Source organism: Protopterus annectens, chromosome 11.part0 (genome assembly GCF_019279795.1).
Source record: "Protopterus annectens isolate FY-2018-M chromosome 11.part0, PAN1.0, whole genome shotgun sequence".
In the NCBI taxonomy this organism is placed as follows: domain Eukaryota; kingdom Metazoa; phylum Chordata; order Ceratodontiformes; family Protopteridae; genus Protopterus; species Protopterus annectens.
In genome coordinates this window covers 766,657,230-766,684,801 of record NC_056745.1, presented here as the reverse complement: position 1 = coordinate 766,684,801, position 27,572 = coordinate 766,657,230, and the positions used below count along the sequence as shown (strand labels likewise).

Here is a 27,572-nt window from a genome sequence, read left to right as displayed (position 1 = left end):
CTTTACCATCTTTTTTTAACTTATTGATACCATTATTGGTATCTTCAGTTTTCTCTGCCTTACTTTACCTCTCCAGGTATTTCTGATTATTTGTGCGTTTTTCTGGCTTTCCTTTATCTGTGACTTAAAGCATGACTGTTAAGGAAAAGGGCATGTCAGTATCAAGTAATGTCAGGACTGTGGTAGAAAGTTGCCTGTATCAGATGGGCATCTTTCCTGTGTACTGTCTGGGTGCACCTCACTTCGTAGATGTAATATCTGCCAGGCATTCAGTGGCCATACTATACTCTGGGAGAATGCTGCAGTAAGCTTATTCTGAAAGGTTTGTTTATATTTGAAGAAGCCCTCTGTAAGCTAGTTATCCGATTTGCCTAAACCAGAGTCAGAAAATGGAAGCCTTTCGGTGCCCATCTCATAATTAGCAAAAGTTAAAACCTTATGTTATCTGTTCCATCTTTGTCTTTGGAATTGAGGATTAAAGTTGCAACAATGACTGAGAAAACCACCTTTGGCACTGACAAGGTCCTCTTTGGTACCGACAGTTTTTGCAGCGATATGGTGGTCTTCAGCACCAACAACCTCATCTGCACAGATTTCCTCAGCACCAGCTTTGCTCACAGCATTTGGTTCCAGCTTCCCATTCTGCTCAGCCTAAGGTGCCACAATTAGAGACATTTTTACTTCCCAGGACTAAATTATTCCCTTTCTATGGACCCATTTTTGGTGACCTCTCTAGTCCTTTCCTTGGTGGGCCAGAGTCTCCCTCGGGAATTTCAATCTGTTCATCTAGTAGTCTTTCTGAAGTGGACATGGTTAGAATGGTTGACCAGCTTTTGGTGTTCAGGAGTCTTCTGCGCCTACACAGACTTCCTTCCCTTCTGAAGCTGTGGCATTTTCTCCCAGGACTCCACTGGACTTGCCTTTTCCAACCTCTTTCCAAAGTTGGGAGTCCAATCACTTCGACTATCCCAGTGGCAGCTGTCTTGGTGCCAACGGACCCTACCTTGGCACCAGGCTAGTCTGTCTTCAGCAGCATTGGATTCTTTGTACACACAGAGGACCGTGGTTTGGCTGGCTATTCCAGGAGCTTTCAGTATGGGTCCGGCTGTTGGCATAGCACCGTCTGAGGCCGTTGGGTCCTGGAGGTTTTGAACCCCCCCCCCCCAGCTCCTTTTTTGTAGGGTGGCTCATCGGAGCAGGGGTGACAACCCGATTCTATGGTTTTCTCTGTTCCGGTCTCCCATCCTTCTTTGTGAGCTGCCTTCCAAGTCATGGTGAGCTTTCTCCTCAGCAGGGGTCAATCTGTCATATTTTTGTATCCTCTGGTTCGCATCTGCCACCATCTATAGTGTTAGGACAGCAGGCACCGGAACTGCAAGACATCCCTGCTGAGGATCCCTTCTCTGAGTCTTTCTTAGAGATCCCCACTGAGGAGCCACCCTGTAAGAAGACTTGAAAGAATAAGAACCTAGTGTCTACAGAAGAATCCGTCACTGAAGACTCATTACGATGCAGGGTTGGGTTCCCCCCAATCACCCCCTGAATATTTCTCCTTTGGAGTTATCCTAGAAATCCTTAAACAGAGGGGTGATTGGAAGCCCTCAAACCCATCCTTTGAGGAATGTGTTATTGCAAGCTTTTTGTGCCCACCCATCTCCTTCCTGGGTGAATCCACCCACTGACTTACCTTATTGAGCTGATCGTACAGCAGGCATGGTTGATCCTGATTCCGTAGATCCCATTCCCTGGAGACCAGATAAAATTCTGGTATCCTCAGAAGACCAACCAAATTGGGAAAAGGTTTTAGTAAATGCAATGATGGTGGCAGCATTAAGAAGGAACTTGCCAAGGAGAGTTTCACTGTCCATCTTCCCAACAGAGTCTCTGACAGTGGACAGGTTTGGGAAGCCGGCCTTTGCATCAGTGACCTTTGCTCCTGGGTCCTTGAATTTCATGGCAGATTTCCCTAGACTTCAAAGGGATTTAACTGAGCTTTCGGATACCCTTGTTAGTAGGTATGTCTGACGAGGTACGGGATAAAGTTGCCTTTCAGCTTGCCACCCTGAAGTCAGTTTCAAACTCATCCATGCGGCTCATTATGTACCGTAAGAAATGTTGAGCAGTGGGTACAGGTGTTACCATAAGGTGCTGTACCCGGATCTTCTTGTGACTTCGTGGAGCCTTTCAAGTCTTCCTTTGTCAACACTCCTATTGGTTCTTTGGCACCAAAGATAGACACACACTAGCCAGGTGTGAAAAAGATAGACTTTTTTTCTGCTATGGGCAGTCATGTTTCTTCTCTATCCTATTCTAGAAATCAGAGGAGTGGAAAAGTTAATGAAAACCTAGGGGCCTTTTCAGGACACACGTGGTGAATGCTCCCGGGGCACAGGGGGCGAGTTCTAATGGAAGACACACCCCCAGTTGCAGAGGGAATCTGCGTAATCAGGACTGCAGAGATTCCTGTTCCAGATGACCATGCCAGCGTTTCTCAACGGAAGCCTGATTGCTCACCTCTGGAAGGAGTCACTGCACCAAACAGCCTGGCTCATGATTCCTGTTTTCCCACTCATGTGAACCCAAGCAGTTGTATCCTGTCTGCCCTGATAAGAGTATTCAGGCCCCCTTATTAGCTCCAGCTCATTTTTGTCCTCCAGTTACGTTAGGGCAAATTTCGGAACTTCAGGTATTAATGTCTTCATTGCCTTGTGTATTACACAAGGAAATCCAATCAGAACTTTAGACATGAAATAAGGGTTAATTTTATTTCCTCAATTTCTTTAAATTTGCTTGTTTCCTGGTAGTTTAAGCTAACAAAATACAGAAATTACCTGTCCACTTTACACTTGCACAGAGCAAGCTGCTACATGAGTAAATGAGCCTTAACAGAAAAATATTTTCTTCAAAAAGTGGAAGGGAATGACTTACCTATAAGTCTTAAATCTTGCCCTATTTGCTGTTTTGAGTAACAATATAACATTACAAGTACACATGGTATGCATACCACACGAGTAGCAGTCGCATCAGATGTTTACTTCAGATACTTTATGTATGCAAGGTATTGTCAGCACTGCCACTTGGATGACTGTTAATTATAAAACAAGCTAAAAGCTCAGTATAGGCATAGGATGGGTTTTGGTGGTGCAGTACTGCAGGGAATTCTGTAACTGCCCATCTCCCATGGGTAACACATTACTTCTAGGGATTCTATGCAACAGTGTGATTTGCTGTTGAGTGATGCACCCCAGTGATGGTAGCTGTACATGGATACTTACCTTTTAAATGGTAGATCTCTTAAGGAAGGGGGCATGATAATGCTAAAGCTTTACCCTTTCTCACAGCTGGTTTGTACGTATGCAAGATATTTCTTCAGTCCATACGATTCTACTATTGGGTCCCAAGCTGCTTATCTGATCCAGCTTATTAGCCAGTGCTCCTGTGCCTCGATTTCTTTCAAATTTCCCATGATCCCATTTGAACCTCCCTTTTGATCTCATTTAACACCATTGTGACCAAGTCAATCTGTGCTGGCTCCTCCCCGTGATACCATTCTGTTAGCTTTTTGTTCCAGAGCTGTATCCTTCGGAGATTTGCAGCAAATGTGTGTTAAATCTTCCAGAGACAAGTCGCAGCTAGAGAGCTGCAGGAAGAGATGGTAGAAAGACAAAATTCACTTTGGTGTTTTGCTTCTGTTAGAGTTGGGTGAGAGAGGGCTGCCATCCTATAGAAGTAACTTCTAGTGAAGTCCTAGAATTGATGAAACAATGATATTGGTAATCTCGCCCACCTTCCTAGGATGAGGATGTGTTATTTGAGGTATACAGCTGTGTGCAGCCTTCCTCTTTGGTGGTCCCTCTTATGCAATAATGTTATAGATCTGGCTGCCAGGAGGCCTTAAAGAAATCTGAGACTGAGGCAATTTGCAGAAAACCAGAAGATTTTGCATTCATTTAAGGATGGCTCTTGCTGGATTCAGTGATTGGAGCAGCTACTAAAAATTAACTCAGATGAGTAAATGGCTTTCCATCTCCTTATAAAGAAGCAAGGGCAGTTTGAGAGAATAAATGTTTCAATTCCTTATGAGCCTTTCCTCTGAGAGTGAGAAACTGTAGCCCACGTAAATCATTTCTAGATGTCTGCCTAAACAAGCTATGGATACTTTAGGGCAACCTTTCACACAGGTGTCTACAGAACAATTGTAGACTGCCATGAATACTTGGCTGTCTATTAATCTCAGTGTTTCTCAGTGCAGCCAATGGGGCAGCTAGGGCAGTAGGCATGGTTTTGTCTGTGCCATTCTTTTTTTTGTGAACAACTTCAAGGTGTGCTTTACCACTGTCTATTTGAAGGGATTGACCCTTTTTGGTCTGATAACCTGATGAGGTTCAAACATGGTGTGAAGTCTGTCTGCTGTTGTAGTCAAATTTCAACCCTCACCGATTCCTTCAATTGGAATCAGTAGGGTTCAACATCCCTTTGATTAAAAAAAAAAAAAGTTGTTGGCCCTCATTTTTAATACAGGCAGCCATGGAGAAGGGGCCCCTTAATAGACACCAACCCCGTGGCCTTCGAGTTCACTAGAATCAGGGTGCAGGGAACACTTTGTAAGGAAGCTATCAGCATTCCTTGAATGCTTGCCTAACTCTTAGAATTTGGGGAGCCTTTCCACTCTGCTGCATGGGTGGCCATCTCACAGGACAGTTCTTTGCAAACAATCATACTTGGAAGCTCTACCATACTATTTTCTCAAAAAGCACCCAAACAGTCAGCAAATACTCCACCCCAGCAGGTAAACGTGGCCATTCCTAAAGGAGCCCATTCTTCAAAAAATCATCCAAGAGGTTCCACCAGGTTTGAGCAGTCCAGAAACTATTGGGATCTCAGAATAGTTTTAGATCCAAGTGGGCTAAACCAAAATGTGAAAAAAAAACACCTTTAGAATTCTCATGTCTGTGGCTTTGCCCTGCCTCAAGGCAAACGACTGATTGCTCTATAAGCCTTCAGAACACTTTCTCCATAAGGATTGCAAAGGAGTCCAGAATATTTCTTTGCTTTTGGCTATGGGGTAGCTATTTATTTAAGACCAAGCCCTCAAGTCTCAACACAGCTCCTTGTGAGTCCGTAAAGTGCATGGCAGTAGTAGCGTCCCATCAGCAACTTAAAGGGGTGCACATTTTTCCCTTGCATAGATGTACCCCTCAGCACAACAGAGAATCTGTATGGTCATTCAGAGTGTACTTCCTACAGCTCTGCTAATCTTTATTCATCTATGTAAATTCAGTTGTCGCATCAGAAGCAGTCTATCTAGACACAAACCAAGTGTCTCACGCCAAGAAAGTATTGTCCCTCTACATCACAGTTCAAATGCTTTATTCAACATTACTGGTTCTAAGAGCTTTAGGTCTCACTGCAGCCTCTGTCCCGATGGTCAAATTCTCCAGATATCACAAGGGAAATTTACTGCATTCTTTGGAACAACTAACTGACTTTCCATCACACAGTATGCTTAACTCAGACTTGCAGGTACCTAAACTGGTGGCAGACTTTCTCAGTTCACATAATGCCATTTGTAACAGCCTTGCCATCAGCAATAATGACCATGAGTGGCATCTCTCTGTGTTGAGGCATTTTGAGTGGAAGACTGTCCTAGGAGTTTGAAAACAGTGGCCTTCACATAAACATCCTGGAGATGTCGTTCCTGCTTTCCTGGAAACCAGTGGATGTTAAGTTGTCAATCTCGCCTTCATTCTTGTTGGATGGGTTCGGAGCCGATCCTTTGCTCCGACTCAGCGTATACTAAAGCTCGAGAGCTATTTCTACCGGCTCGAGGCTACCCTATATCCCACAATGCTAGGCGCTAACTACCCAGATCTCGTTTGCTGCTTCAGCTACGAGGTGCGTTTCTTACCGGCTCTGCAGGTTGGATTTAATAATTCTTAAATTTCTCTTTTTTAGTCAGTTTTTCAGGTAGTTTTTGTTAGTAACCATCCCATTAGCTTCCCTTAGCTTAACTTCCGGTCCCCTTTAATCCCTTAATTCCTAACCCCCTTGTTTGGTTAAAAGGTTAGGCCTTTGGGCCCATTCCCCTTTTCTTTAAATTGTCAGGTTAAATTGTTTGTGTGAATGACTTAGTTTGTGTTAAGGGGTGTCTGTGTGTGTATTTTTGTCCTTTATTAGGATGTCTAAAGACACCAGGGTCTCAGGCTTCAAGAAGTGTGACTCATGCTGTCAGAAAATCTCGCTGACAGACTGTCACACTTCTTGTGTTTATTGCCTGGGCCCTCTGCACCTGCTGGACTCTTGTTCTGTCATGCGTTCAGTCTAAGACTCCTGCAGGAACGCAGAAATAAGTTAATATTGAGAGGCTTATTAAAGCCTGAAAGTTCCCCGGCCAAGTCATCGTCGGGGAAGCCTTCCAAGCCGTCGGCTCCGTGTTCAGAGCCTTCAACTGGGGGTGCTCTGACTGCTTCTACATCGGCTCCGGCTGGAACCGATGTTTCTAAGACTGTCTTCTTCATCGGCTCCGGCTGGAGTCGGCATTTCTCAAACATAGTCTTCCACATTGGCTTGAGCCGGAGACGATGTTTCTAGGACTCAGTCAGTGCCGATAGTTGTGTCTGTGCCATCTGCCAGCCGTAAACGGTTCAGGTCTCTCTCCTTGGAATCGATTCATTCTGCTTCGAGATCTCCCTTACTCTCGGAGCGGAGCCATTGATCCCATTCCTCTAGGTCTTCCAGGCTCTCAAACCATGACCTCGAGAGGGTGGTTAGTAGACTTAAGTCTCGGGCACTAGCCCAGATGCTCCATAGCCCTTGTCAACAGACCATGGATATTCCCACTCCATCTTCGGATCCTCCTCAGACTCTTTCCTTGAGTTCGGAGCCGGAGCTTGTGGGAGCCGTGGCCGTTGACACAGAGCCGATACCTCACCTTTCGGCTTAGTCGTTGGCTCCGGTCTCTTCCATGGTCCCATCCTTGGAGGGATCCGGGTGCATGGACTTCCTTGTCGGCTCCGAGGGGGCGAGTGGCATCGGACCCTTGTCCGACCCCGTTCTCCCTCTCGGAGCTTCAGCACTGTTAAGTTTGGCCCCGACATCTGCTTCGGAGCCATCCCTCTCTGTGCCAGGAGGGGTCCTTCTCTCTTCGGAGCGGGGACCTTCTACCTTGCCTGATAGGGGTGCCTTTGAAGTCATGAGGAGTGTGCTGGCCCCTGTGCCTGCTCCAGGGTCTGCTCCCTCAGCTCCTCCCTCTGTAGTGCCTGCTGCGGTCTCTACCCTCTCTCTCATTCCTGACCGTAGAGATCCAACGCCTCAGGTTTCCCTATTGGTAATATCCTCCTCTTCCGAGGTTTCCCCTGATCCGTCAGGGGAACCCCCTCAGAAGAGGAAATGTAAGAGGAAGCATGTGGACTCCCCTGAGTCCATTACATTGGATACCAACTTGGATGAGTCGGAAGGGTCCCCACAGTCCCCCTCTGAGGATGTCTCCTTTTCAGACATCCTTGAGATACTTAAGCAGAGGGGGAACTGGTCTACCCTTAATCCTTCCGAGGACGAGTCTGTTTACCTAGAGGTGTTTGGCTCTCACCCTTCCACTTCCTGGATGTCTCAGCCCTTTGACCCCCTCATGGAAGTGGTGACGCGGAAGGCGTGGACGGCCCCTGATACAATGAAACATACCCCATGGAGGCCTTCAAAATTCATAACAGCTCCTTCGGACAAACAGTTTATAGCCAAGGGTGTCCCGGTTGATGCCATGGTGGTAGCTGCAGCCGCTAAGAAGGAACTGGCTGATCCTTCAGTACCTGTCCATCCTCCTAACAAGGAGTCTAGGACTATGGGATAGGTACGGCAAGTGGATGTTTTCTTCAGCGACCTTTGTCATGCGGTCGCTGAATTATCTGTGCCACTTCACCCGCCTTAAAGAGAGATGCTCAAAGAAGTGGGTGAGGCCCTACAGGATCCAACAGCTGCGGGGTCTCAGGACACAATCAACTCCCAGCTGGCAACCCTGAATTCCATTGTCATCTCCTCCATGCGGCTTATTTCCTATGCGGCCGATGGGGCGAGTAGGGCTGCAGGCACAGGCGTGGCCTTATGGCGTCACGCCTGGATGCGGCTTTGTAACTTTGCAGACCCCTTCAAGGTGTCTTTTACTAACTCCCCCTTTTGACGGTTCAGCTTTGTTTGGACCTCAGGCGAATGATACTTTGACCCGATGCGAGCAAGAAGGCAAGACTGTCTCTGCCGTGGGAGTCCATTTTTCCACCCCGTCTAGACCATATCTTAAGGGTCAGAATGGTGGGAAAATGTGGTTCCGTAAACCACAAGAGATCGCGCCTGATGCAAGAGGTCAGTTCCACTCTAGGGGGGGGGGACAATAACAGATGCCGCCCTAGGGGCAGAGGAGGTCCGCAAAATCAGGGTAGCAGAGTCTCTCTGACAAACCCTTCCAGCATCCCTGAGAAGCTGCCTGACTGCCTTCGGAAGCAGTCGGGGGAAGGTTATCACTGTACCCAGAAGCCTGGCTTTCACTCACCCAAGACAAATGGGTACGGTCGATTTATATCAGAGGGTTACAAAATTCCCTTTATCCACACCCCAACTCAGCCGAAAGGACCCCTTCCAGACGTTCCACCCAGTCTAAGGGAACAAGCAGTACTACAAATATCAAAACTGCTAACAAAAAGAGCCATCCAGCCAGTCACAGCCGACCAACAAGGATCCGGAATCTACTCAAGTTCTTTTTGGTACCAAAAAAGACAGGGGACTGGTGACCACTATTGGATCTCATCAGACTAAACAAGTCTGTAAGAAGAACGAAGTTCCGGATGGTCACGCTACAGTCCATTCTACCCTTTCTGGGTTAGGACGATTGGATGTGCTCAGTAGACCTTCAGGATGCGTACTACCACATCAAATGCACAGGCGCTCCAGGAGGTTTCTCCGCTTCCGGCTGGGAGCCAGTCACTACCAGTTCAGGGCCCTGCCCTTTGGTCTCACTACAGCCCCCCAAGTGTTCACCAAATGCATGGCAGCGGATACTTAATGTTATATATTATAGCTCAGAGTTTCCTCAGTGTCCTTCCTTCGATTAGCTCAGTGTGAAATGGCAAAACACTCACAACTGAACTTATTCGGTAACAGAAAGTTGAAACCTGAGACAGCTGAGCTTTCCATCAAACACAATATGCTTAACTCAGACTTGCAAGTACCTAAACTGGTGGCAGACTTTTCTCAGTTCACATAAGGCCATTTGTAACAGCCTTGCCATCAGCAATAATGACCACGAGTGGCATCTCTCTGTGTTGAGGCATTTTGAGGGGAAGACTGTCCTAGGAGTTTGAAAACAGAGGCCTTCACATAAACACCCTGGAGAATGTCGTTCCTGCTTTCCTGGAAACCAGTGGTTCTGAAATTTCTAAATGACACACCAAGCAGGGAGGAACCAAGTCCAATCCTGTCTGCATGGAGGTCATAAGTGAATGACAGTGGGCACTAGTTTCAAGAAACTTTCTGGTAGAAACACATACTGGGAAAAGTCGTCTGGCCATGAGACAGGCTCAGTAAATTGATTGTGATGAACCTTCTGAGCTGATCCGCTAGCCAGTAGACCTTTTGTGACGCCTGGAGTGATCTCTAAATCTGTTAGTGTCAAGTAATTTTCAGTAATTGGGGCTAAGCTCATCACATCTTGTGTCAGTGTCCATCCAGTACACTGTGCAGAGGTTATTTCACCTTAATTTCCCCAAGAGGGTCAGTCACCTATAGACGGACTAGTCTCAGTGGCTTTCCTCTGATCACGTTTACAGCTTTCCCAGATACCAAAGCAGAAAGTACAAATTTCTTTTTGCTTCTTACTGGCCCAGGCACATCTGGTTTCCCTTGCTGAAGCCTCAGTTGAAGGCCCTGTGGCCCCTGGATCCACAACTGGATTATTCCACTAGATCCATGGTGAATTCTTTTGCCTTCTTTAGGAAGTAATCATCCGTAGATGACATGCACAGCCATAATGTATGCCTTGCACACCATTTCCAAGCACTATAAATTGGACACCGTTCCTAGGACTAGAGCTGACTCTGCAGTTTCAGTTCTTAAGGGTACTGTTTGTGCCACCTGAGGTATCTGGTAGTTTGGAGTCATTCCAACAGTCAAATCGGATGGACAGATGAAATAGGATGCTGATCTTCTCTACTTAACACTTGATTCTTTTCATCCAAGTCTGAGGACATCTCCCACACCCTCAATTCCCCTTTAAAATTGCCATTTATGTATGAATTTACAAATCAAATTTCAGTTGCTCCTAGTATTTTGTCACTAGGGAGCAAACTCTCAAGTGAGAGGTCACAAGGGGATTATGGGAATGTTGAGGGACCTTGAAAGTGGCGCACTGGCTATAATTGTTAAATCTGGTATGACCAGTGGTTGTTACCCTACTGTCGTATCAGATTAACTTAGATGAAGGGGATCTAGTATTATGATAAGCGCATAACTTCCATTTTTCTTAACTTAAAATTTTGAGTTTAATTTCATTTAGTTTGTTTTGACAGTTTTTTCACTGTAGTCTCTCACTTTGTAGCCTATGGATTGAACTGTGAAAAATGCATGACAGTGGCTTTCAGTCTTGCTGATGCCATGTAGCTGTCACTGGTGACCTACACGTTGGCATGGAGCAGCTTGAAAAAAAAAAAAAAAAAAACTGTCCAGTATTAGAATAAGTGGTAAACCCATTTGATATGATGCAGTGTTAAATTTACACTGCTGTTCTATGCTCTAAAAAAAATATTTTGCAGAATGCTGTCTTGCTTTTCTACACAAATTTTAAATATTTTAAATGACACTGGCAGAATAAAAGCAAGAAAATTAGTAAAACGGGAGGAAATGTCACTTTGATTGTTGCCCAAGGTCTAGATCTTTCATGGTATCAGTACACCAAAGCTGTTTAATTGCTTAAACCTTTTGTTTGACCTCATCTCAGGTTAGGATCTTTGCAGTTTCTTCGGCAGAATTCAGAATTTCTGCAGATAAACTTTCAGCCTTTCTGAAATATGACCCTTCTCTTCCCCCTTTGGGATTTAACATTTCTTGAAGTTGACTGTCTCCCTTGAACTAGCAGTTGGTGGGTCGGTAAACTGAATCATGTTGCTAGACTCGCCTGTTTCCCAGGCAGTAAAAACTCAAATATTTACCAAAAGCACATTAGGAGAAACTCATTTTTCAGGGGAGCAGTCCATCAGCACCCCCATGATGGAGGAAGTGCCCACTCTTTGTAATACTCTGGGTAGAGCCCATTCATTTAGTTGACTAGCTGCTTCCTTTACTTTTTTAAATAAGACGCGCCTTTATTAAAATTACTATGACGTACACATTCATACATTTATATAAATGAAAAACCAAATTGATATTTTGCTTGCAAACATACATCTCTTATCTGTCCAGTCAAACGTAGCATAGCTCATTCATATCCTGCCTTCTTCTAAACCTTGTTCCTCTTCTGCATTGTAGTTTTGCCATTTTTCTATATAATTTCCTCCTACCCTTTTCTAAAGATCCCAGTTTGTTTTATCTGTTACTGTATTCACTAGTTAGTTTAGACTTTCCATTTTCTAGTAACTGTTTTTTTGGCAGCCACCATAACTAGACTCGGCAAGGCCTTACTATGTCTACACAATACTGATTCCATCTCGTATCGCAAAAATTATTTTACACCAATTTGCTTGCCTGGTATCTCTGGCAGAGTAGTCTGCAGGTAATCTTTTCAAGTCTGCCAACTCATTACACTTGCATAATGTTCCCAGTTACCTCTTTCTTCCCCATCACACCTCCATTTGCTGTCCACTTGAAATTTTCTCTGGAGTCTATTTAGGGTACCAAAATACCTATGTAAGCATTTCTAGTCAAAGATCCTAAATATTCTGACTGTTGCATATTTGAGAGATGCAAATGTCCCCGCCATTGTTCCTTCTGCTTCCATTAATTTGAAAATATTTCCATTGTCTAAGTATTGTGGCAGTTTGTCTCTGCACATCCTCAAGAGCTTGTCCCAGTGATGTAGTTGGTCCTTATTTGAAAAACAGTACATTAGGGCTACTTTCCATCTCTGAGAAGTGGGATCCTTCAGCTCCTTTCAAGTGTTGATACTGCTTTGGATTCAAACTAGCCAAGGTCCTATCATGGAAGGGTCACCGATATTGGATGTAAAAAAAAAAAAACTAAGATCTGAGGGGGCTATCTTGATCACACCTTACCTTGTTTCTTCCTTTATGAAGTCTCTTCCACCCGCCTCAGTTGTTGGAGTCTGTTTTGCAAGTATATTTTTATTAAAACAAATGTAAAATCTATTTATTTCCAGGAAGGTAGTCACTGGTGGCCTTAAGATAGCTGTATATACTATACAGTCTGTGTAGAACTGATGCATTGCTTCATGGAGTATATTGGCATGTGCATTCATCCATCTGTAAATATGGAACTTCTGAATGTTCTGTGGAACAGTAACTTAACCCTGCTGAGGAGCCCATCAACAGCCCTTGAAGATCAGCTGACAAAAACCTGTTATTTATAGCTCATTTTTTCATGCGTTTCCCCTGCAAATTAACTGTAGTCTTTATGTATTTTGTCACTTTTTTTCCCCTCTCTTTATGTATATTCCACAGGACAGAGAACAGTCCTGAAGAAAGGTACTCATCCAAGTTTTTTGACTAGCAAGTTGATATGCACACTTAGTGTAACAGGCTATATTGACTTCTACAAAGCACATTTGCATTTCCATACAGATAAAGGTTGCTACTTTTATAGCTCAACAGAACCAACTGTATCCACCTTACCCATGTGCTGCATGCTTTTTACACACTCTCCACTATTATACTATATATATATATATATATATATATATATATATATATATATATATATATATATATATTATATTACTATAGCATTGTCTGCTCACTTATGCCATCCCCTTTTGTTTTTGAGTAGCTGTACTGTTTTATTTCAGAGACTGTCACTTTTTTTTTGGGGGGGGGTGGTATTTCAGCTTTCACACACTGCCCTAAATCTGACTAATCACTTTAGGAATGAGCATGCGTCCGATTAAGGAATTCTACCCGAAATAATTTAGGTTTTCATTCATAACTGTGCAGTCAATTCAGTTTTTCACTAGCCTACAACCCCAAGCATTCAGCAGTGATTTGATTGCATTAGATGTTGCTTTTACACTTACTATTTAGAACTGCAGTATTTTCTCTAGGTAACCTTTTATTTTTTTTATGAATAAAATCTGCTCATAATGTACTAACATCACACGCACCAAAACACTTCATTTTCCCCCAGTCTCTGTTACCTTGCTGGTATTTCTTTGCTCAATACACTGTCCCCATCCCTAAGTCAGAAGATCCCTTTGCAAAAAATACTTTGAGGAAGCTGTGCTTCCCCATGTTATACTTTAACTCCTTCAGGCCTGGCTTAGACTTAAAGGTCTCAGTGGTAGAGGTGCATGTGACAAGCTTAGATCTGATGTTCTCTGTCTTCATTATTCACCACAGTGTCTTGGATCTTGACATCTGATCTGAGCCGGCAAAAAAAAAAAAAAAACCTGAGGGATCCAAGGCTCTGCCTCTTTCCTCTCCCATAATGCCTTGCTGCTCTTTAATACACAGATCTCTTTTTGCCGTGCTCGTGCTGCAAGAGCATTCCTACTGGCTCCGGGTAGCTAAGTAAAACCTTTCTATTTTCTTTAGTATTTTCCTTAGTGGTAGTTTTTAGTGTAAATTAGTTCTATCTAGTACATTTTTATAGTGTAAAACCTTGCTCCCCTTAGTTTAGTGTTTAAGGTTAGCTTTGTGAGGTGTGTGTGCATGAACTTTGCACCCTTTTTCCCTAGTTAGCTGTTTGGGCTTATTTTCATTGTTTTAGTATAGTTAGTGTGGGTCTTTGTAGTATGTTTGACAGGCCTGCTGGCTTTAAAAAGTGCTCCTCGTACAGTCGGAAAATGCCTTATTCCAGTACGCATGAGGAGTGTTTATTATTTAGGTGCTCCACACCTGGAGGATGAATACAACCTGTGCTGCATTTAACCCCAGGACTTAAGTGAAGTGCTGTAACAAGTTACGTCTCAAGGGTCTGGTGCAAGGGGGCCCCTTTGTCCCCCCTCCTCAAAGCCTTCCTCTTCAGACCCAAAGAGGAGGACCCCTTCTGTGCCAGTTCCTGCCAAGAAACCATGGCTGTCGGATAACCAAGTCCTCAGATCTGATCCCAGTCTGCCTTGGATCAGAGTTCCACAGAGTCTTGGGTTGGATCTAGGTCCTCTCCATTTCAGAGTCCCTTGTATCCGACCAAAGTGGGGTTGGCCCCGCATCCAACCAGTTCCTCTGATCTGACCACGCTAGGACTTTGGATCTGACAGGATCTTCGGGTCAGGTATCTTGGAAGAACCTGGATTCCTTTCCACATCCAAGCAAGGACCACATTCTGTTCAGAGGTATCTGATCCCTGGCCCTGAGCCTAGTGGTAGATCAGGAAGGTCTCCTTTCAAGACCACTCACTCGTCTTTCTCCTCTAGAGTGTTTTACTCTCTGACATGGACCGGATGATGAGCTTTCTCAAGGCCCAGATCGTTTGGTTTCCTGGCTTCTCCTGTCCCTCTGGCCAGGGGAGCCTTTTCCTCTGCTGCTTCTCTTCCAACCCGTTTGGGATCCAGGGACCAGGAATTTTGCAGCCACATTCAAAGCCTAGGTATTTCTCCTTTCTTAACCCTGCCTGGGGGGTCCCTGGCTTGTTTTTTTTTTTCATCAACCCGCAGAGCTGGGTGAGCCTCGTCCTGGAGCGGTTGATGCTGGTTCTGTGGGTAGGGGTTCTTGACCAACCTTTTGGACCAGTCCCTTCCTCTAGGTTCTTTGGCCTTCAATAGGCTGGTATCTGGGGGTGGTTTCTGGGTGCATCCCACCCCTTTGGGGCATGTCACCCTCTGACGTGGGGGATGGACCTGCTTCCAGCCCGTCAGCTTTCTGTGTGGTAGAGAGAACCTTGTCCAGGTCTGGAGTTTTCTCTACCACACCTCTGGGTCCCTCCTTGCCCTTCTCTGCCTTGGCTGGTGGCCTCATCCTGTCCCTGGGTCAGCCCTCCCAATCTAGCCTTCAGGGGGTTTCTTCCCTTCTTGGGAATTCCTGTCTCTTCCAAGTCCTCCCCTAAGTCCCCTACAAAGGATGTTTATCATGAGAGTGCAAGAGGAGGCACTTGAACTCACCTTGCCGAGTTTCTCATCGAGGAAACGGACCTGGAGAAGATCTCTGCCCGATGTCTCCTTTGGAAACATCCTTGAGCTCCTAAAACAAAAGGGCAGATAGTCCCCCAACTCCCGTCTTTGGAGGAGTTTGTTTTTGAAGGTCTTCGGGCAGGGGCCGGTCTACCTCCCGGGTGCCCCCCCCCCCCCCCGATGGGTTAGAGGACCTGATCACCAGCAGGGCTGGTAGGAGCCGGACACAGTGGAACCTGTTTCAAAGAGGGTTGATAAGTTCCTCAGTCCCCCGGAAAACTGCTATTTCCGGAGTAAGTCATCCCAGTCTATGCCACAAAGGAGGAGCTAGCAGAGCTCTGTGGTCCATCCCCCAAATAGGGAGTATTGGGCAATATACCATTTTGGGAAGAGTATACGCTTCAACCACTTTCAGACTGTGGGTGACTATTTGGTATATTTTCTGCCTCCAAAGGAATTTGGTTCAAGAGCTGTCCACCTCCTTTGCAGTTATTGCCAGCAGAGAACCTCAAGTAGACATCTCCCAAGTTTACCACTCTGACCTCTCTGGCACATTCCTCAGTGAGGCTAATCTCCAACATTGCAGAGGCTTCCTCTTGAGTGACTGGCATAGACATTGCCATGTGGCGTCATGCCTGGCTACATTTGTTGGTTCGCCGAGCTCTTTAAGGTGTTGTTTACTAATGCCCACTTCGATAAATCCACTCTTTGGACCGTCCATGAAGGACACTTTCACCTGCAGCAAGCAAAAAGGGAAGACTGTCTGCGATAGGAATCAAGCTTTTGGCCCCCCCCCCTGAAGTCCTTCTCAAAGATCCACTGGGGAACCAGAAAGATGTGGTTCTGCAAAGCCCAGTCTTCCTTTCAAGACTGGACGAATCCTCATCCAGCAACAGGGGAGAGGTTTCATTGGATGAAGACTCCCTCCCTTCTCTGAGAAGCCCTTTCAATGCTGAAGCGTTGCCTGGCTGCTCTGCCCTGGAGGCAGTTGGGGGTTATTTCCCCTGCACTCACAAGCCTGGACAGAAATCACTTCTGATCATTGGGTGTTAAACATAGTTTCCAGGGGCTGTTTCATTCCCATTTTAGAACCCCCTCCAGTTAGAAGTTGTCTCCCTGAGGTTCCACCCAGTCAGAGGTGGCCCCCGAAGTTCAACTTCAAAAAAGAGCCGTTTAAGGGGTCCCAGCAGGTGAAAGAGAATCCAGCACTTACTCGCTTTTTAGTGCCAAAAAAAGACTGGAACCTTAATTTGGTTTTCGATCTCCGCTAACTCAATCTTTCGGTAAAGTCGAAGTTCTGGATGGTCACTGCTCAGTCTGTGCTACCAGTATTATGCAGAGATGATTGGATGTGCTCATTAGATCTCTGGGATGTCTGCTATCACATTCAAGATAGATGGGCATTCCAGGAGACACCTTCGCTTCCAGCTAGGGGCCAATCATGAATTTGGAGCCTTACCCTTCACTCTCACCATGCCCCCCCCAAGCACTTACCAAATGTATGGCAGTGGTAGCAGCTCACTTGGGTCTGCAGGGGTTCCAGGTCTTTCTGTACCTTCAAGATTGTATCCTCCCGTCACCTTCAAGGCATCTGATAACTCAAGTGATTCAATAGCTTTCCCTATTCCATAAGTTCGGTATAACTGTCAATCTGGCAAAATCCACTCTCATTCCCTTGCAACAGTTGGAGTTCATAGGAGTTCAGCTGGACTCTCACAGCTCTGCCTTTGTGCACAATTCAGCTGGTATGAGAACAGGCCATTCAAATTTTGAACATCCCTTGCCCCCCCAGTTCTTTTAGGTCTTCGGTCTCTCTGGTCCATGGTGTCTGCCATTCTCCTGGTTCCTCTGGCCAGGCACCACATTTGGGTATTGCAGTGGACCTTAGCATTCTAATTGTTTGTCTGTTTATCCTATGATCATAAAACTGATGCCAGTGTGCAGATGTCACCTTCAGTAGTGGCTTCAGTCACAGGATCTCTCCTTAGGCTGGCCCTTTTCTCTCCCATCTCCACAGCCACTGCGACCACAGACACTTCTCTTGGGGTGGGGGGGGGGCACTTTTGGGCAAAGACCGTCCAAGCACATGGTCCCTAACAGAGACCAAGTTGCATAAAAACATCCTACAGATGAGGGCAGTTCTCTTGCAAGCCTTCTAGGACTGCCTCCCTCGAGGGACTTTAGCATTTCAGACACAGCATATCAGTCTGGTATGTCAACAAACAAGGGGGAACATGCTCTTGCCCATTGTGCAGAGAGGCCATGAGAGTGTGGAAATGGGCTATGTCCTCAGGCTGCTTCCTTATTGCAAAGCACATACCCCGGGATTCCAACATGTTGGCTGACAGGTTCAGCAAATTTGCCTTGAGTTGGCCAGAGTGGTCCCTCAATCCTTCAGTGTTAAATCAGATTTTTGACCTGTGGGGTCAGCTGTGCTATGACTTTTTTTGCGTCCAATCAAACAGTAGTGCAGCAGGTATTTTGTTCTATTGTCCACAATTGGCATCCAGGTCTCCTCTACACTTATCCTTCTGTCCATTTGATACCTTGGATCCTGCAGAGAAAGCTCAGTGCCAGAGGACATCGCTTGATTTTCATTGCCCCTTTCTGGTCTTGTCAACCGTGGTTCCCCTTCATCAGGTCTTATCTGAAGAATCCGCCATGGATACTGTATCTTTATCAGGATCTGATTTAACACCCGTGTGGGCTCCCCTCTACCAAACCTTCAGACCCTTCGCCTAACCACTTGGTTTCTGTAGTACCAGTGATAATTACAATCCAGGCTAGCATCCCCCATCAAACGCATCATTTTAGCCTCCCAAAATCCTTCTGCCAGGAAATTATACAGCGGTAAATGGAAAAGGTTTTCCATTTGGTTCAGGAGCAGGAATCTGGACCCTTTTTCTGCTTCACTCCCCAATGTACTTATTTTTGTCCTCCGTTTTCCAAGAGAGCAAGTTTTTCCACTATTAAGCTTCAGTTGGCAGCGATTTCTAATTTTCACGAGCGCTCCAAATCCACCTTTTCATCTAGGCTTTGCAAGGTGTTTATTGAAGGGGTCTTACTTCGTTGTCTAGTTAAGGACCTTTCACCTCCTTGCGACTTCGTTGGTTCTGCAGTCTCCGACTAGGCATCACTTTGAACCTGCCAGTTCCTGTGATGTCAAGTTTGTCTTGGAAAACTTCATTTCTGGTCGCTATCACTTCAACTAGGAGGGTTACGAATTTCAAGCTTTCCATTACTTCTTGTATGACCTTTCAGAAGGACAAGGGTATCTGAGAACAAATCTATCCTTTCTACCCAAGGCTGGTTCTTAGTTGACCCTTAATCAATGTATTCAGCTTCCAGTGTTTTTCCCTAACTATTCCAACAAGGGGGAGTATATCCTTTATATCTTGGATGTTCACAGGCAACTTTAGTTCTGTTTTCATAGGACTAAGGGCTTTTGTAGATCAGAACAACTTTTCATAGCCTTCTCTGAGAACAGGCGTGGCTTTGCAGTCTCCAAGGTCACTATTTCCAAGTGGATTTTTAGCTGTATCTCTGTAATCTGAATCAACTAGAGATTCCAGCCCATGTTGGAGCCCATTATACTATTCTGTGGCCAATTCAGCCTTCGTAGCAAGCCTTTTTATCGATGTCTGTGCTGTTGCTACTTGATCCAATCCTCTCACCTTCATATCCCATTGCAAACTGGATTTAGTTTCCAGGAGCAGGGCTTCCATTGGCTCCACAGTGCTCTGGTGTGTCTGTCCTTCGGGCCTCCCAGGATGTTTGGTAGCTGGGGACTCTGACCCTGTGGTGATGAGTGAAGACATGGATAACCTCAGCTAGTTATGTACTTACCATAACTTGGCATCTGTGTTATCCTATGTCTTCGTTCATCACATTTCCCACCTGCCATCTCCCTCCTGGTGGACTAGTGGAGGAAGTTGGAGTGGGTGTCTGTCTATCTTGGTAGGAATAGCTCAGGAGTATGGTAGCAAACTTTATCTGGGATTACAGAGCAGCAGGGCTTTATGGAAGAGGGAGGAGCCAGAACCTTGGATCCATCTATTGTATATTTTTGCCAGATCCGATGCCAAGACCATGTGATGAACGAAGACAGGATAATACAGATGCCAAGTTATAAGTACTTAACTCTTTTTTTATGCTATTTTGTCAGACTTTGAAGCAAGACTGTTATGACTAGCATCATGGTACTGCTTTCAGGTTTGTTTTCATCTCCATTTTAATCTTGGTGTGAACTGTTCAGCTAATTAATATTTTAACACCTGCAAAGTTGGGAGATAGTGATTTTGCATCCCTTGTTCTGTCTGTCTGATGAGAGAAGGCTGGTATTAATGTTAAAAGTTAAAGCATCACAAGGTTTTGGTTATTTGGAATGCTATTTTGCTTTTGAATTCCAAGAAAAGACATTTTATTATCAAAGTGGAGGGAAATTAAATGCGATAAAGGTTATTGTGGTATGATGCAGCATGTTTGCAACATTTACCATAGTTTAATAATTTTTTTTAATGCTCACTCTTCCAGGTGTTCAAAGTGAATGCCACTCTGCCTCAGCGTAATGAGAAGGAGGTGAAAATGGAATCTGCATTTTCCACCAGCTTTAATCAGAGTTACACTACAGCAAGCACTCAGACACCACCGCAGTCACTACAACAGCCAATTCATAAAACTGAACCAAGCATAGTGGTGCAGGAGTCCTTACAGACGGGTACTTTTTGTCAGAAGTTTTTTATAGTCATGCTTATTTTAAGTTTTTTATAGTGCTTCTGAAGTAGAGTATCTACTAGATGGCAGAGGTTTAGCTATATGAAAGTTGTATCAATGTGTATTGACTGTTATGGTAGTGAGACTGTGGGAATGTGAATGTCTGAAAATTGTATATGCTATGATCTTTAAGAAAAGTTTTGTTGATTTTGACATTTTTTTAACCCATATAGATGTGTTCAGATATGTACACTAACTTATTGGCATGTAGGCAAAATCAGAGTTTCTTATCTTAGAAATTGAGCTGTCTGTATGGTGCAAAACTTTATTTTAGAGATAAGCCCAGACATTATACAGCTGGGAAAGGTTAGAATTGGCCACAAAGTGAAGGAACTAGAAATATCTACTTGCAGCATTCAGTAAAGATGCAACAAAATGCTTCTGTATTCTAACTGTATTTTGTAGGCTTTTATGGAATAGTTTTTTGTAACATTTTTATTAAATTATCACTTATGAGAGATCATACATTTATATAAGTGAAAATGAGTCATATTGACACAACCTAGTTGCAACCGTTTTCGATCATAAACCATATAGACATAATCCTAGTTGCAAGCACTATGCATCACTTTTATACCCAGTCAAACATTACATAAAACTAGACTCAGACAACATTTGTCACTTAACTGGCTATGTCAGTGTATCAAGCCTGGCTAACTTGAATGTGTAAAAATCTGTTAACCAGTTTACTGTGTAATTTAATTTAATCCTGACTTGTGCTCAGGACTTAACTGTAACCTGTGGAACTTGTTTAACTTGCTTACTTATGTAATCTCTGTAAATAGTCTGTCTGTAATATGTAATGCTGGTATTTTGTAATGCTGTATCTGCTTACCCTTGGAGCTTTTCTCCCATGGCCTCCGCTGAAAATGGACATGCATCCAGTCGGACTATCCCGGTCAACAAATGTAAAATAAATAAAATAAAAAATAGCTCATTGACTCCTGCCTTTTAAACCTCATTTCTCCCCTGTATGCATCATTCCCTCAGTTGCCATGTTTTGCTATGTAATTTGCTCCTACAGATCTTTTTCTAAAGATCCCAATTCCATTTCTAACACTTGGCTGTATTTTCCTAGTACAGTTGGTTTAGACTTTGATTCCATTTTCTAGTAATTGCTTATCCAGTCTCTCCAATCCTTTCTAACCTCCTCTGATTCTTGGTTATGCAGATTTTCATATGCTGTACTAATTACTTTTTAGTGGCAGCTTCTGTTCTAGATTCTACTAAAAACTCTACCAGTGTGGGTCTTTCTTTTAGGACAACCCCCCCCCCTCCCAAACCACCACCCATTTCCTTCTCTTGCCTGTTCTCTATCAATCCTTGCTAGGGAAGGCAATCTCAAACTTACAGTCCAAATAAATTCTTGCTGTTTTCCCATTCTGTTACCTTTCCCCCTGAGGTTATTTGCTCCCAATGCTTTGGTTCCTTTGCCAGTTTTCTCCAGTAAATTCTAGCCCCCTGTTGCTTATTGTCTATATCCTTAATTGCAGTCATTCCCATCAGCAGAATCTCCTTTCTCCATTCTGTTGGCTTAGTTCTTAGAATACTTTCTTCTACTTCATAAATATAAACATCTGTATGATTCTCAAAGGTCTGCATCCAAAATCCCTGTCTTTCCTTGTTTCTTGAGCTCCCCCCTCTTAATCATCCTTTTCCACTTTGAATGCGTTTTCTGCTTGTGCTATGTATAGGAGCCTTAATTGTGTTCTGAAATACTCATTCAAATTGGGTAATTCCAGTCCACCTTCTACTGGAAGAATTATATTCCACTAGACTGTTGCTGTATTCCCCTCCCAGCTAAAATCCTTCAGCTTTTTATTGCTATCCACAACATTCCTCTTGACAAAAATATGCATGACGTGTATAAGACTGAAGGGACTAAAAGCATTTTGACTGCTTGTATCTTAATATCCATATAACACAGCTTACATTTTCTCAGCTTCTGTATTTTTTTAGTCTGTTCCCACATATCCATAGCTGCCACACTGGAATCCTTTTTAATCCATACTACCAAATGCTTCATTTTGTCATTTCCTCATAAATATGGATGTGGCTGAACCAATTTGTTTGTGGGTACATAATTTACCCCTGTTGCCTTTGCTTTAGCTTTCATTAGTTTTGCATCCTGAAAAGATTTAACTGTCAATGTTCCACAACACTAATGTCTTTCTGGTTTTATCTGTTATAAAATATCTGCAAATAGAGCTAGCTTTTCTAATGGCTGTAAATAAAATGCAAATAAAGGGGGTAAAAAGGACACTCCCCCTGCCTTTTTACTCTGCTCAAGCAGAGATGACCCCATCCACTTTAATTTTCTCTTCCAGTCCCTCATATATCTTTCTAACCAACCTTATTTTATCAGGAAATGCTAATGTTTCCATGGCCATGCCCATCAAATCCCAGCTTACACTGTCTGATATTTTTACCCTACATCCAGACCACCAACAGTGGTATTTTCTTTACATTCTGATTCCTTCTGGATAATCAGTGTTCTGTTAGTCAGGTGTTTGACTGGCATCCACAAAACCACAAAGTGATCCCTATCTGTCAGTTTTAGCATCACTTTAGCCATTTTTCAGCCATTATAGACAAATTTTATAATCCTGGTTTAGTATTGAAATGCGCATGCATGAAGCTGGATCTGATGGGTCTTTACCTTCTTTAGGTTCATAGGTTGGTACTAGGCTATCGGCCCTAGGGGCCTGTACAAGCCTCGTCATAACAATTCCCTGGTTGTTTCTTCCCACACTATTTACTTCCCTGGACCCCTGTCTAGCAGGGTGAGGTATTAAAGCTACCATTGGTTTCTTCCAGGATGTTGGTACTTCTCTTGAACAAAACTTTCCAGATCATTCAGATTTTTCCCACCTAGCTTCCAAACTTTCACAGGATGCAGTCTATTTCTGGGGACTTTCCTGTAGATTGGTTATAGATCACAATTTTTCTCATCTCCTCCTAGCCTGACTTTTAGCAATTGATCCTTGTCTAACTCTAAACTTGGCATATCTAATTCTTCCATCAACATTTCCATTTGTACCTTTTTTGATTTCTGTTTTTCTCTGCTTTGTACAGACTCCTAGAATTTCCATATTTAATACCGCTACAGGATCTCTTGCTACCTTCATGGTTAAAGGCTCTCTAAACTTGGCGACAGCCCTTTCTACTTTCTGTTGCCCGAGTGTTTGTGCTGAAAGCTTTTGTGCTTTAACAAAAAGTTGCTTAGCAGTGTTTTTGAACCCATGCATATTATCAAGGTAATTTATTTTCTGTCTAGCATTCTGCAGCTGCTCTTCTGAGAGATTCCCCCTATTGTGTAAACATTTGTCAATCCCGCTAAATTTTCATTGCTACCATATCTCCCTTTGTTTTTATTTCCACCTTATTTTTAAACTCCACTGTGACTGTATCCCACTCCCTAGCTATATTTTTTTTAGAAATTTCTATCTTCTCTAATGGCTCCCGAATAATTTCTACTTACCTATTCCTTAAATATGTTAAACAGGTTGGAAAGCGCCAGTGTCTCTTGTTACCCTGTGTTTTTTATTTTAGCTATTTTGGCACATGGTCTGAAATAGTTGGGTGTGCACCAAGACCTTCAATTAAATGTGCATGTTCCTATGAAATGTAAATACTGTCTAGCCTATCCAATTTTTGTTTCTTGGGGTGTACGCAGATTCACTCCCAACTCCTAGTACTGAATTCATGTCTTCCATGCCAAATATTTTCATAAACTTTTTTAAAAGTCTACGCTACATTATTGCAGTTTCCCTTCTGGGCCCCACAGACGCAGCCTTGCTGCTGCAGATCAAATTCCAGTTCCAACCAGTAAGCAATATACCTTGCTGAAAGCTGATTTTCTCCCAGAATTTTCTTAACCTCCATTATAGCAGTTTTAGGTAGAATACAAAATACATGCCAGTATTTTCTTTCTCCCTTCCAGTAGCCCCTTTTTACAAATTTACCATTATCTATTTTATCCCCTTCAATATTGGAGCTCATCTTGCAATTTAATGCAAGTGCTCCTCTTCCTTTGTCCCAGGTATTCTGCTGAATAGCCATCCTGAAAACCTCTCTTTATCAAATTCAGTTCATTTCTTTCCTAGTGTCTCATGTAGCATAGCTATTTGCACTCTACATTTTTAATATAGTTCACAACTCTTGTATCATCTGTGAGACCATTGATATCTAAAGACATTAGACAGTATTAATGTATTAAAAAGTTATTCCCACCTCTTGTATATAACAGATTTTTTGCTAAATGTATAGTTCTAGCTTTTGTTACATGTATACACTGTTTAGGTTGAACTTTTATACAGTTTCTTGTCATATCCATTTGAGCCTATGTCACATCTTAAAACTGTTTTATTGAAAGCCCTCAAAATAAACATACCCCAAGTCCCTAACACCAGTTAACTCAATACTAACAAAACTAGGTATATCTTCAGATATTAAAAGTTTTACTCTCCTAGTAGGAACAGATGTCTCACACTGATGGCCACACTCAGACTTGTTAACCTAAAAGGAGGGTTATCCCACAGTAAGATGTGTAGTGCAGCCTGTATTTCTACAAAGTGCTGTCGGAGTTTCTTACCTTTCTTTATAGCTGTCACAACTGGGATAACACCTGAATGCTTTCAGAGAACATCTCCTAGCCAATTTCTGTATCAGATTGTAAACGGAATATAATGTAAAACTAAAACCAGAAACAGTAAAAATCCAGACCACAAACGTAGGTGCAAAATCCTTTATGGTTCCACAAAATTTCACAGATAAAATTCCACAGATGAGCGCTTTTGTTAATTAGTAAGACTTCATCAGATAAAAGTACTGGTACTAAATATAGCTTTTTATACTTAATCATAATAACACCAACAACCAATTAAAATTTAAAAGAACATCACCTAATTATGCCATACTGTGATGGATTGTAATTAAAAAATCAACCTAAATAATGTTAGATGTCATTTAAAAATCTAAATGTATATAAGTATACATGTAGCAAAAATCATACGTAATGAAACACAACTTAAATGTGACATTTTTATATATTACCCACTTTCAGCTTTTTTCAGTAATGCAGATTTTATACTAATGTAGTCATTAAGACCTGGTGGAATGTTAGATTCTAACCTAAGCTGCCAAGTAAGTTCCCTGTATAACAAAGCATTTTTCAAATCCCCCCCCTCCCGCTTGTGAATGTTTATTGACTTTATCTATGATACCGAACTTGTAACTTTCAAAAGCAGAACAGACAACACTGTGCTTGTATAAAGCACTAGTTTCCTTGTGGGTCCTAAGATCGTATAAATGTTCATAAATACGGTCTTTAAAAGATCTTTCCGTTTTTCCTATGTAGTATGCTGTACACTTTGTGCAAACAGCCATGTAAACAAGCATTTTTGTTTTGCAGATTCCCTTACGAAATCTAACAATGCTTTTCAAAACATTATTCAAAGAAATGGATGCCTCACTGTAAATAAATGAGCATACACTGCAGGTACCGCAAGGAACAGTAGCTCTAAATTGTAAAGCTTCCCTATCATTCCATTCAAAGGTCCTCTTGAAATTCGTTCCAACCTTGTATGTAAAAACAGGTTGTTCACCCACTAAGTTGTATACATCCTTATTGGTTTTTAATAAATTCCAATTTGTTCTAATTGTCTGTGTAAATAATTCAGAAAAAATACTAAATTCAGTAACACATGCTCCGTGATAGTTTTTCCTTTCCGTCAAATGATCCACTTTTAGAAGGGGATGTCCCAACAGGGCCTTGTACTTGGTACCCCACCCATTATAAACCTCATCTAGAATGTCCCTGACCATCTCAACAGGATATCCTCACTCAATGAAACTTTTACCTAAAAATGTGATTTCTTGTATTAAGTCATGATAGTCAGATGTCATCCTAGCTATCCTAACTGCTTGCCCCATAAGGTTTTTCTTTTATGCAATGGGATGGTAACTACTAAAGTGTAATTAACTATTGCACCAAGTGTCCTTCCTATAGATGTTAGACTTAAATCCACTTGTAGTCTTTGAAATCGAAACATCCAAGTAATGGATAGTAGTGTCATTTTGTGTGTGTGTAAAAGACAGGAAGGTAGTGCAAGAGGTGAGATATTCCATAAATTCCTGTAGTTTCTTTTGTTCCATTCCATAACACAAAGATGTCGTCCAAAAACCTCAGGTATAGCTTAATATGTTTGAAAAAAGGAGGAAAAACGTACCTATTCTCCCATTCAAGTAATACTAAGTTAGCTTATATGGGAGCACACACAGCGCCCTTTGCTATACCACTAGTTTGCTGATAATATTCCCCTTGGAAATGGATATAGTTAGAATCCAAAATAAATTCCATCAATTCCAAGATAAGGGAAATTCTATCTTTAGGTAAAGTAGAATACTTTAAAAGACTATCAGTAAAATATTCATACCCCTCTCTCCTAGGAATGCAAGTTGAAGAGATCCTTCACATCAATAGTGAGGAAAGTGACATCTGTACTCCAAAGATGGTCAGTGATTTTACTGAAGAATTCCCATGAGTGTTTAATAAGATGTGGGGTATAGTTCACTATGTGCTTAATGTGATGGTCAACAAACACAGCCTAAGGGTGTGTTTTGGAATTTAGCTGACACTATGGGTCTAAAGGGTGGTTCCCAAATTGATTTATGCACCTTAGGTACTCTGAAAATCTTTGGGATATTCGGATGTAGTTGTCTTAAGAAATTGTAAGTTTTACTGTCAATCCTATTTCCTAGTAGATATTCCTCTAAAAGAGAATCAATTCTACTATAAATTATATTGATTTGATTTTTTGACACAGGTGTGTATGTAGAACTAACCAAGAGAATGTTAGTGATAATGTTATAATCCTCTGTGTAGAAAATGACAACCCCCCACCCTTGTCAGGTTTCATAATACGTAGATTTTTTTGTCTAATTCGTTTAATAAAATAATTTCTTCAGAAGTTAAATTAGAATGCACTTTCTGCCATCTGTTTTTGGCATATAGTTTGTATAATTCTTCGGTGACTATTTTTTCAAAAAGTAACAAGACAGGCTGAAGCGGATGGTTGTAACTGCTTTTTCTTAAAAGTTCAGAGTACTCACTAACACTGCTACCAACATTGTCTTTATGCTGAATTAAACCTAATGTTTAAATTTAATTTTCTTAAGTATAACTTTAGGTCTGCTAATAACCTTGCTATGTCACCATACTGTGATTTAACAAATTTGAAACCTTTAGAAAATAGGTTAAAATGTAGTTTAGATAAAGTGCAAGAGGTATAATTGAAAATTTTGAATCCCCTGTACTCACTAAGGATACCATGACTACCCTCAATGTGAACTATCTTCCCTTCTTTACTACTTTCTTCCATCCTTAGTTGGTTCCAAATGTGTGACCCGAATGCCCTGGGTCTGGTGGAAACCTGTTCTTGCTTGCTATCCTTTCTGACCTCCTTGGGAGTAAAAAAAAATGTTCCCCCTCCACACCAAAAGAATCCAACTCATCCAAAGGCCTGTGTCTAGTATCTACACCAAA

General features: G+C 42.7%; 1 protein-coding gene across 1 annotated transcript in view; it reads left to right on the top strand.

Moving 5' to 3' along the window:
- LOC122814995 (caprin-2-like) overlaps positions 1 to 27,572 on the top strand; it is a 784,601-nt gene that overhangs the window by 317,644 nt on the left and 439,385 nt on the right. Inside the window, exon 4 of the mRNA XM_044087250.1 lies at positions 19,787 to 19,970. Within this exon, the coding sequence (XP_043943185.1) occupies positions 19,787 to 19,970 (184 nt within the window). The remainder of the gene's footprint in view (positions 1 to 19,786; positions 19,971 to 27,572) is intronic.